This window comes from Typopeltis vanoorti, chromosome 6 (genome assembly GCF_054136105.1).
Source record: "Typopeltis vanoorti isolate ZY-2024b chromosome 6, IOZ_Tvanoo_1.0, whole genome shotgun sequence".
Taxonomy (NCBI): domain Eukaryota; kingdom Metazoa; phylum Arthropoda; class Arachnida; order Uropygi; family Thelyphonidae; genus Typopeltis; species Typopeltis vanoorti.
In genome coordinates this window covers 76,872,223-76,884,810 of record NC_143554.1, presented here as the reverse complement: position 1 = coordinate 76,884,810, position 12,588 = coordinate 76,872,223, and the positions used below count along the sequence as shown (strand labels likewise).

Sequence of the window (12,588 nt, the reverse complement as noted above, 5' to 3'; positions counted from 1 at the left end):
TCTGTATCACTTATATTGAGAAACCACAGTTTAGATAGTCAGAATTTTTAACGGAGTGAAGAATAAAAGCCTCCATTTCAATATGGATTTTTTCTGTACCAAGATCACAATAAGTATCTGGATCTGAAGAATAAAAACATTAGTCTGACGATGAAAGGAGGAGTAAAAGTCATGTAAGTCCTCCTAATAGAATCATAGTATTGTTGTAATGCCAGCGTATATGAGGTGATGAATGGTTGAAGAGATGATGTTTCACCAGAGATGAAACTTTGTTGAGCTTTGATCTGAATTAACTAGCAGAGCAGTTCACCTGAACAGTATATCTGGGTGGAGAACTAGTTAAGAAGAGATCCAAAGTGTTGGATGAGTAAAGAGAATTGTTGGATCATTGCTTTCAGCAAAAATCTTCACCTCTTGGTCAGTGAAATTCAAGAAAGAGACAGAGTTGTGGACATTAAAATCATCAAGAAAGGTGACTTCACTGTTGTTTGTCATTTGGAATGAATAAAATGAAGCTTCAAAGATATGAGCATCCTCATTCATTTAGGTGAAAATTCACCTGAAGGGAGATTTACTTTTTAGTTTAACTGCAGTGACACTATATAGTTATTTAGGTTTACTTTCATATTTAGTGTTTTGAAGGTGAGGAGAAAAAGAGAAGAACATGTAGTGGGAGAAAATAGATTCTTGGATATATTGCCCATACAGAGAGCATCCAGTCTCCAAACCATAACACAGCCTTGACAGCATCTCCTGCATATGATTACACAGTCTCCTTCCAGATAGTGTGCATGGCAACAAGATTAGGGGCAATTTGATCATGAAATCTAATAAAGTGCATTAACATGTGGTTCTCCCATACACTAACTGCCCAGCCGGAAGTTAGTGTATGAGACCTCCTCACCCTCAGATGGATATCACTCACACTGCATTGGGGGGAGGGGGGGAGAAAAACCAGAACCCTTGCTCCAGAAATCAAGCATGGCAAGAACTACTTCAGATCCCAGTAAGCGAATCGGTGGTATTAGTTGGCATTTTTCCATTACTAATCAAAAATAAATATACTACTGTATGTTTGTTTTTGATTATTTATTTTATTTATGTATATCTTAATATACATAAATAAAATAAATAATCGGTTTGTGGTATATTTTGAATGGCAGCATATTGAACAGTACAGCCTGTGAATTCATAATGGAAGTGAATAAAAATGTGTTATTTATGCTTGCGTTGCTCTTATACACACACACACACAGAAAAATTACTACATCTACATTCAGTACATCATGCAGCACTCCGGTGGTGAATTTTAGAAATGTTTTTTTTTCCCTTCAAATATTGCTTCTGCATGACACACAATGTTTTCCTGCAAATATTTCACCATTTGAATCAGTGGGTGTGCTCCAAAAGGCCTTAAACAGGGATACTTTAATTTTGATCGCCCTGTATATAGTGATTTTCAACTTTTAACAGGATCATTGGAACGGAATCTCCATTGTAAGTAGAGGACTAGCTGTATTATATTTGTCAGCAGTGTGCTGAATTGTCACTTATGGATGATAAAATTGTATGGTGTTTTGACATAATGATCATTCTTGCTAATTTGATGATATTTTGTACTTATGACATCTTTTCTTCTTCTGATACAGATTTTTTTGTTGTTGTTGTCATTTTTAAGGTTTATCATCTGAAGAAGAAATCCTTAAAGGAATACAGCACATTATAGCTGATATTATATCAAAAGATAGAGAAGTTTTAGATTTTATCAGACAAAGGTAGAAATTACTGAATAATAATTTAATTACTGTGATTATCATCTACTTTGCCGTTTTTAATTAACATGTAATTTTTTTAATACACATCAGAAGGAAAATAAGGCATTTAACTTTATATTTCTGCAGAAGTTCTACCACCTTTTAAAAAGAAATATGAAGAATATGTATATTTCTGTGTTTGTGTGTCTTGTTTTCATCCTGAAGATCATCCTGCTAAATCAGATTTCTGTAATTTTTGTGTGTGTTTACTGGATATGAACACTGACCGGGTTGGCACAGAAAATGTCACAAAATAAAGTTATATTTCACAGGCAGTTGTTCCTTTCTGATTTCTGTTGAATGTATTCTAAGGAAACTGTTCTTGTAATAATATGATTTTCCCCCTTTACTTTACATTTTGATGAAAATATGGTTATTCAGAACTAGTGTGCATACTTTTTTTTTTCTGACATCTACTAGAGTAACACATACTGTGTTACCATTCACTTATGCAGTATATATTCATAGCTTTGGTAAAGAAACTATATTGATATGGTAAATGTTGATATGCACTACATAAGTCAATTAATCATAAATAACTTCTACAGGATATGAAGTGCATTTATTAATGGATTCCCTCTGAATATTTTCTTGTTCTTTGTTATCCCAAAGAAAACAACTGGAAATTTAGAACTTCAGTGTTTTAATAATAATTACACCTTTCAAGGGTATTTCTTTTAAGGTTACATGGTGATCAGCATTCATGTTTACAAATTTAGTGACACAAAACTTTCAAGGGTATGATTATCTGTAGTGAATTCATAGTACTCAGATTAGGTTAGGAGTTAGATAAACAAATGATCCTATTATAGAGCTCAAGAAGGTTCTTTGTTGAGCAGTTTAAGGTCTCTAGTTTCAGGTCATCATATCAGAAAATGAAAACTCTTGGCATTAGATTAGGATATTTTTATGCCTCCTGAAGTATTTTCATGAATATCTGTGCAATTTATTTATTTATTCGTATAGCATGAATAACAAAACATGCAGTACCAATACACTGTCACTTTAAAAACATATAAAATTAAAAGTCATCCATATTGGTCAGATAGTTCATAGCTTCGGGTGTAGCACTTAAAAAGTCCAATTTGTCTCCTGAATATGCTCTGAGATAACACTGAGTCACAATATGGTCCACAATTTGTCTGAGCTCTAAAATCACAATGTGGGGATGGTCATTTACCCCATTTAAAAAAGCATGTCTGCACATACACCATGACCAGTTCATATTCTATTAAGCTGAGTCCAGGACATGGGAGGTGTGAGCAAGCATCAAAACTTTCTTGTAATTTTTTGAGAGAAACTTTTGTGATGTCATCTGTCTGGCTCTCCTACAGTTCTTGCCACTTTTGCTTCAGGTCAAAGTTAGATTGTAGTAGTTGGGCTAATTGTAGTGGTGAATATCTTGATCTCAATCGTCATAAACCTTTAAGTTTGGGAGATCTAAATGTATTGGTAGGGCTGTATTCTCCAAGATTTTCTTATACTCCTGTAAGAGAGTATAAGAGTATATGCCCTTAGTCCTGTGCAGATTTGATGGAACAATGTTGCTAAGAGCTGGAAGCCAGTGTGTGGGCATTGGTTTAATTGTGCCAGAAATCAGTCTCATTGTATTATTTAGTTGGTTATCAACAAGTTTAACATGTGTGCTATTTAGCCACACTGGTGAGCAATATTCGGCAACTGAGAAAACTAGACCAAGAGCTGTAATCTGCAGATTAGCAGCTGTGGCTCCCCATCTCATGCCTATTAGTTTTTATATTATGTTGTTATGGGTTCTTAACATAGCAGAAACGTTTGTTAGGTGTTGCTTGTAAGAAAGCGTGACGTCCAGGGTCACCCAAGTACTTTGGAAACTTATTGTGTCGTAGTAAACATCCTTCAAAGAAGATATGTAAAGTGGCATCTGCCATGTGATTATTAAGGTGAAAGCTTGATACTTCTGTTTGGTCTGGATTGAGCTGGAGCCTACATTTTTTATAATATTCACCTATTGTTTTCAGATCTTTTGTAAGTACCTCTTCAGCCTGACTCATGTTTTTGCATCAAATGGCAATTACAGTGTCATCAGTATAACAGAACTTGCATGAGATGGTATCAGGCAAGTCATGTGTGTATAGGTTATAAAGTGAAGGTGCCAATACTGGCCCTTGTAGAAGACCATTATTAAGTTTTCGTTGTCGGAACATTTTCTTTCCTAATATAACTTGAAAGAAACATTCAGTGAGTATGGAGGAAATTAAGTGTGCAGTCCATTTACATGGGACAATGCTAAGAAATTTGTATATAAGACCTTCACGCCATACTGTATCATAGGTTGCTGTTAGGTCCAAGAAGACAGCTGATGTTTTTTCTAGACTTTATTGTTGAAGTTCTAGTAAGGAAGAATTAAAGGAATTTATTGAGTCATTAAATAGTGCAGCTGAGATGAAGAAAATTGAAAAGCTATATTTGAAAGGCTAGAGCTAGTTAGAGACAAAAAAAAAAAAAAAAAGCAGAAAATAAATACTATATATACATAAATGCTTTTGGAAAATTTGGAGAAAACAGCAAAGCTAATATTTTGTTCACAACATGGACTAGTCAATACTAATACTGTTGTGAACTTTATGTAAGTATTGACTAGTCAATACTTCCAACATAAATTTAGATATTCATATTTGATTATCATTTCAGAAAGAATGTATATACATAGATTTGAAAGGAATCAAAGTCAAGAAGTTTTTAGAAGTGAACTGCAGACTCAGAAATACAAAATGCTATTGGAAAAGAATTGAAAGAGTGTGAAAACAAGAATGAAATGGCAAAATCTGAAGAAAACATTGATTGATTGATTTGACCAGAAAAGTAGGTAGTGAAGTTCCTAGAGACTTCACTACCTTCTAGAATATTGAGATTAAATGAACCATCAGAAAAACATGAAATGAGGAAAGGTATTTGGAGATGATATTTTAGTAGAAATGCTAAAATATAGATATATAAAAGTTTTATAATGGTGCAGTACTTAATTCAGAAGAGTTGTTCAGAATCTGCAAATTCCAAATAATTGGAGTAGAGCTTTCATAAAATGGAATTAAAACAGTGTGAGAATTATATTGAAAATTTCCTGATAAGTGATCCAGTTAAGACTTATTCAGAAAGAGTTACTAAGAATTTAAGAAGAGGCTAAAAAGAACTTAATTCAGAAGACTTGTTCAGAATCTGCAAATTCCAGATGATTGGAGTAGAGCTTTTATTCATAGTAATTAGTTCAAAAAAAAAAAAAGGAAATAAAACATTTTGAGAATTATAATGAAAATTTCCTGATAAGTGATCCAGTTAAGACTTATTCAAAAAGAGTTACTAAGATGTTTTTATATAACAAAACCTGGTGAATTCATCACTAAAAAACACACGTACTAACCACAGTGATAACTAATTTAATTCATAAATATTTCATCCCAAGTATCTTGGGACACATCATCAGTGCAGTAGTTCAAATAATACTAGGAATAACATACAGTTAGGGTGCATGATTACAATGGAATCTCAATATGCGTGCAGTAATGTGTTATAGAAGTAAATTAAATATAACTGGAAAAAAAAAAAAAAGATTATTTTACACAATACTTTAGGAATAGTAAGAACATCGTTGTGGTTTAAATTTGGTCTGTGTGGTAGGGCTTCAGCACATTCTTTATATATATGTTCTTGTTTATATAAAGATCTGTGTAAAAGTTTCGACTTCTCTCAATGGATCCTATGGTTCGGATTTTTCAACTCCGTGTTGGGAGAGACCAGATTTGATTTCTGCAGTTTGAAAAGACGAATGTGGTCTTGATGTTCCGAGATGCATTTCTGAACAGACCTACCTGTCTGTCCAAAGTAAGACAATTTGCAGGAGCATGGGATCTCATAAATGCCAGGTAACATCAGAGGTGAGAGTTTGTCCTTAAGAGAAGGTAACAAGTTATAGATTTGGTTGAAAGGTTTGTAAGTAGTGGCAAAATTGTATTTCTTCATAATTTTTGAAAGACGTTCGGAGATGCCTTTTACGTAAGGTATGGGAATCCTATGGGCTTCTTCTTGTCTGGGTTGATGTGTGGGAAGGTGACTGATAATTTTTTGAGTTGTTTTAAGATTATATCCATTTAGTATGGCTGTATTTTTGATTATTTCTAGTTCTTTGTTTAGAGATTCTTCAGAGGAGCAGAATTTGTGTGCTCTGGAAACTAGTGATTTAATGATGCCAAATTTCTGAGATGGATGATGAGCGGAAGATTCCTAATATTGTTTGAACTACTGTACTGATGATGTCCCAAGATACTTGGGATGAAATATTTACGAATTAAATTAGTTATCACTGTGGTTAGTACGTGTGTCTTTTAGTGAGAGTTACTAAGAATTTAAGAAGAGGCTAAAAAGAAGATTCCTAGTATTGTTTGAACTACTGTACTGATGATGTCCCAAGATACTTGGGATGAAATATTTATGAATTAAATTAGTTATCACTGTGGTTAGTACATGTTTTTTAGTGAGAATTACTAAGAATTTAAGAAGAGGCTAAAAGAACTGCAAAAGAGAAACTGGAAGGAACCAGAACTAGCAATTTCAGACCAAATAGGGACTGTTGGGATCGTATTTTTCTTAATGGCAAATAGTCAGAAAATCATTGGGGTAGAATATTGATCTATAACTAAGTTATGTAGATCTGGAAAATTGTAGATTCTGTAGGTTCTTTTAAAAATAAAAAATAAATAAATAAATAAATAAATCAGATTCGTAGCAGGTTGCAGAACCTGTTGCATATCAGTGTTATGTGCAAGTAGTGATATGTTGTGGTATTTTATGGGAGCAATAACAAGAATGTTCCTCCATAGCTCAGTTGGTATAGTCAAAGCCCTTTGGTCAGAAAGATATGGGTTTGATTCCGTCAATGATGTGAGGAACCTTTATATGGTCTCTTTTGTAGAGGTAGAGGATTTTCCCGCCCAGAAACTTGGTTTTGTCCCTAAGAATAGGCAAACTGGTCCTGTGAACACACACACACACACACACACACACACCTATAGACATAAATACCCACTCCCCGAACCGAATGTCAAGCTCGGTAACAGGCCAGTTGGGGGTCAGTTAAAGTCACGTCATGTAAATAGCATACCCTGAACTAAGCAGGATAGCGTGAAGAAAAAGACAAAGAAGAATAGTGAGAATGTGTAAGTTCAGCTAGTATGCAAATGTGACAATGATGTGAATATGACAAACGGTGTAAATGCATGCTTTCAGTTTAGAGTTTTTAAGTGTGTCTAAGGATGGAAAAGAGGAAGTTGCCCATCGCTCCAGCACCATTATCCCATCCCTTTAGTGGCTCTCAGTAAGATCTGCAAAATACCCCTCTATGGCTGTAATCGCCTCTTGATTTGAAGAAAAACGCTGACTAGCGAGTAAGGAATTTCAGTTTTGGGAAGAGATAGAAGTCAGAGGGAGCCAAATCTGGGGAATAGGGTGGATGTTCCAACAATTCACAATGCAGATCCCTTAATTTTCCCATTGCCAAAACACCTTTTTAGCAATGGGATTTTGACAAAGGTGCATTGTCCTGATGAAAGATGATTTTTTCCTTCTGCAAAACGGGTCTTTTTCTCATGAATTTTTTCGTCTAGTCTGGTTAAAAGATCAGAGTAATATTTCCCAGTTATTGTTTTACCTTCTTCAAGATAATTAATAAACAAAATGCCTTTAGCATCCCAAAACACCTATGCCATGACATTTCCTGCTAATGGAACCGACTTTGTCTTCTTTGGCACTGAACAACCGGCTTCTGTCCACTGTTTTGACTGCTGTTTGGATTTTGGTGTGTAATGGTGAATCCAAGTCTCATCCATAGTTAAAACACTCCAAGCATCGTTCAGAGATTTTCATGCAAGTGCATTTTTGATCTGCTGTGAGCAAGCACAGAACCCATCTTGCGCAAAGTTTTTTCATATGCAAAATATTTTCTTATATCTTCATGCAAAATATATCCTACACGTTCTTTTGAAATGCCTATAGTCTCAGCAATTTCATGCACTTTGAATTGCCAGTCATCCAATACCATATCGTGCACTTGATCAATGATTTCTGGTGTTGTTACACTTTTTGGACATCCTTCACGTGGATCATATTCAAGGATAGTATGGCCATGTTTAAACTCGGCAGCCTATTTCTTAATTGTTGAAAACAAAGGAGAAGAGTGCACATAAACCTTTATGAACTTTGAATGAATTTCTTTTGGTGTTAAGCCTTCTTTTACAAAGAATTTTATAACCACCCGATACTAAATTTTATCCATTTCAAGGGATACAGACAATTCCAGTTACCACACCACCTGTTTAGTTTCAGATAGCTGTATAAAACAATCTACTTGATAGAATGAATTGCAATTTCACATGGCTGCTTATGACAGAATGTACCAACTTAGAAAAAAAAAATCTTGCCGATAGTGTTGCCACATATGATCGAGGCCGCGAACTTTTCAGACCACCCTCGTACAAATACCAGAACATTGAAAACAACGTAATAGTTTTCTCCCTTGGTGAAACGTTTTGGCCTAAGCTTATTTGCATCTGTGAAACCTGGTCCTCAGAATCTGATGTGGTGTGGTAATGGTAACTGGAACTGAGTGTAAAGGATATAGTATTTATTTTAGGAAGAACAGAAGAGATAGGAGAGGAGGGTGGAGTATTTTTAATGGTATTGGATGATTTGTGTCCAGTTAGGGTGGAAACTCATAAAACCAATAATAGTGATGTCCCATGTAGCAGTGAGTTAGAGGCTCTAGTGTGAAGTCGAGATGATCAGGATTAAATATATGGTGGGGTGGTGCTACAATTCTTGATGGTTCAGCTGCTAGGAATTAGTGAAATGGATGGCCAAATTACTCTGATGGGTACTAATCAAAAAATCATGAGTGAATTAAATTATCCGAACATTGATTGGATAGAAGAGAAGTCTTGTGATAAGAATGGAGGAGAAGTTATTGAACTGTTGCAAGACTACTTTCTCAAGCAGCACGTGAAACAAAGAACTTCAGGTTAAAGAGTGTTAGATTTCATTATAGTATCAGAAAAGGTCTCGGTTGAATAATGTAATTGTTTTGTCACGTTGGTGTCAGTGATCATGCCATACTCTTGTGGGAAGTAGCTAACTATATGGATATTCCAATTTGGACAGGTTACATGTATGCCAGAAGCTGTAATTATAACAAACTTAGGAGAATGCTATCTTTGGTCCCATGATATCAGTTACTGAATGGGAAGGATATCAGCAATTCATGGAAGCTTTGAAAAGGTGCTTAAATGAGGTAGTATCTGAATGTGTTCCTAGAGTTCAAAGAACAGATTGGATGGGATAAAGCAGATGTGTATTCTTATTAAGAGATCATAAGAAGATGATGTGCAAGAAATATCTCATGAGAATAAGAGTGATAGGGGTTATGAAATATATAAGTGCAAGTCATAAAACTTAAGCATAATGTATGGAAAATTAAATAGGAGTATGAAAAGAAATTGGCTGTGCAGTCTAAAGCCAACCCAAAAGAATTTTATTACTGTTATGCAATTAAAAGAAGAAAAATCAATGTGGAAGAATAGCTACATATCCTCCATTAATCCTTTCCATATACAGTGGTGCCTTGGTTAACGACGGCAATCTGTTCCAGGATTACCATCGTTATCCAAAGCGTGAATCCCCATAAGATTTAATTGAAAATCGATTACTTTTTTTCCGGCTCCTCCCCACAAACATAGTACATATTAAAAATGCAGATAAAACTCATTTAAAATGTCATAGAAATATAAATATCATTTATTTATTATACAGTATATGTATTTGCTACAAAAAAATTAACATTAATGAAATGAATTGTTCATGAAAACAGTTTTTAATTATCAATCTTCACCAGAAGGACAATTGGGCTCACTTCAGAGTTTTTTGACAAATGGATCTGTAAAAAACATGTCTAGGGCTGTTTGCTTCTGCCTCTTTTTTAAAATGTCTGAAAAACTGCATGGACTTTTCATTAAATAGATCTGCAGTTCTGATAACCTCAGATTTGTTTGGATTTCATTTCATAGCAACATTTTGAACTTCCTCCCACTTTGCCAAAACATTTTTGATTTCATCACAATTGAAGACTTGTTGAGGTAGGTATTCTCCTTCTTCTATCATTCTTGTAAAGCTATTGACAAATTTATCTGCTGCTGCTTTGTCATCACTAGCTGCCTCTCAGTGTCTGACCACACTATGAATTCCTTTTTTTAAAGTTGTCAAACCAAGCTCTGCTACCTTTGAAATCATTATCATATACCTAAGAACTTGATCCTGAAGTCTTCTTTTTCAAATCTTGATAAATCTGTTTAGCTTTCTGACAGATTGCATTTTGAGATGTAGTATTACCGTATTGCCTGCCATTTCTCTTTCTTTGATCCAAATTAGTAATAGATTTGCTCAAAAAGAAGCCCTCTGACATTCAACCGTGAAGTTCCCTTAGCAACCTTAGCTACCATAAGTTCTTCCTTCTTAGCCAAAATGGTTGATATTGTAGAATGACTGGTTTCATATATTCGAGCTAGCTGCATAACTTTCACACCTTCATGATGTTTTGCTATTATTTCTTTCTTCTGTTCAATAAAGAAAATTTTTCTGTTTTTTTTTCCTCTTACTAGCTTTCTTTTTGGGACCCATTTTGTCACACGGTAAAAAAATTCACTCTATAAAAAAAAAAAAAAAAAAAGATACGCAAAATACGGTATTATTAAAAATTGTACAACACTAAGACAAGGGATACAAAGAACATATCATCGCCTGAAAATAAAAGTAAAAGTTCAAAAAAAAAAACTTTTTGAAATAAAAGTTAACAGTTAAATTTGAAACCTGCAATTTTTGACTTAGTACATTTTGCTTGTAAGGTGACGATATTAGATACGACACTTACTGTAACATACACTGATTAGCAGCTTATAGATACAGCAATTATTATACAGATGAGATTTGATTTTGCCTTTTGATGGCGAACGAACAGTGACACGCACCCGCCGATTTATTGTCTATATGAACCAACACATAAAAAATAAATGCATAAATACTCATTTTCATCATAAAGTGCATTTATAACCACAAATTTTAAAATAAAGCACAATACACCACAAGAAAAAAAACAATAAACGGAAAACATAAACAGCTGGCTATGATGGGTCAAATATATCTGAGCTTCACAGCTATGCCACGTGGCTGTTCTGTATTTGACAATGTCTTCCCACGCGTGGCTGAGTGCGATTGGAAAATTCTGGTTTTTTAGATTGGACAGAGGTTCGCATAATCGAGAGTCGTTAACCAATAGATTTTTTTCTTACAGCCACTCATCGTTAACCAAGTACGTTGTTAACCAAGGCACCACTGTATTATTAACATATAACTTACATAATAATGATCTTAAACCAGAATGCTATGGTATACCACTAGACTCCTTCTGTGACGGTGTTTCTTCCCATGCTCAACTTGTCAGTACCTCTTAGAGCTAAGCTCATGTCAACTCATTAATTTTTTATTCAATAGGTTGAACATACAAACAAATGCCACTTTTGAGACAATAAGGATCAGTATATATAACTGGGGTACCAGTAGATTATAGACAATCTTAAAATGGTGCTTACGAGTAATGCAATTATGAATAATTGCTTTCTTGTATAGTAACACCAATTATTATCACAAAAGTTGTATTGAAGACAATACAACTGTCATTGTACTGTCTAGAGAAATGAAATGATCTAATAAATTTTAATAGAGATCATAAATGACAAATTTCATTACATTCCATCCAGTCAGTGAGAAATTAATTTTTATTTCATTTTTTTTTTTTTTTTACCAATGCAGGTGGTCTGGTTATTGTAGTGTCATCAGCAAGCCCTGAACCCAGCAGAAAATCACTGCATAGTACCATATATAACTAAATAAATATCATGCTAGCAGGTTCTTATAATTGTTTACAGACAATATAGTTTGATATTGTTTGGAGTAGGAAGTTTGATTGTTGATATTTCTGTTCATTATTAATAGAATTATCATGCTGTATGTGACAAATTTATGGTATTCAAAGAGGATTGTATGGTTTTACTTTTGTAAAAAATTTACAATTATGTCAGAAGTAAGAGTGTATTGACAATCTTTGAAAATGTTCTCTTACCTTTCCAAACATGCAATAATGCTTCCTTTAATGTTTTTACCAATAAGAAAAATTTGTCCAAACAGGATACAAAAAAAAAAAGTTTCTTGATACTGATGGTATTTTCTGATTTTTCTGAAGGTGTATCGTCCAGTTTTGATTCATTTTCCATGTTGCCTTTTTGTTCTCTCCTATTCCCTGGCCCTGTCTGTTGTTTGATAGATGGTAGGTTGCTCCACTCCTCCTCCTCCTCCTCATTTGACCTTATAACGATCAGGTATTCTAGGTTTCAAGATCTTCCATGCCTTAAACATTAATCTCCTTGCCATTCTTCATTTAGGTGAAGACAATCGGATCAACTTCAGTGCTTTCAAAATATGATCTTCTCACAAGAAGGATCTCACTTAACTTCCCTCTATCTTTAATTATATCTAAATCTCCAGACAGAAGACATTCTCTTCTTAGACTGACATACACTTCTAGCCTTTTATGGCACATTTATGATCTCCTCATCTCCAAAGATATTTATATCATTTTCCATTTAAGACACCTTCAGTGGAAAGGGATACGCAGACATAAAAAATAAAAAATATACAT

The 12,588-nt window shown here is 34.3% G+C and overlaps 1 protein-coding gene across 3 annotated transcripts in view; it reads left to right on the top strand.

Moving 5' to 3' along the window:
* The window catches only part of LOC150105593 (S1 RNA-binding domain-containing protein 1), a 425,600-nt gene that overhangs the window by 89,409 nt on the left and 323,603 nt on the right, over positions 1 to 12,588 (top strand). For all 3 annotated transcript variants that reach the window (XM_090394265.1, XM_090394266.1, XM_090394264.1), the window contains one exon: positions 1,679 to 1,775. In XM_090394265.1, coding sequence (XP_090250391.1) covers positions 1,679 to 1,775 — 97 coding nt within the window. The remainder of the gene's footprint in view (positions 1 to 1,678; positions 1,776 to 12,588) is intronic.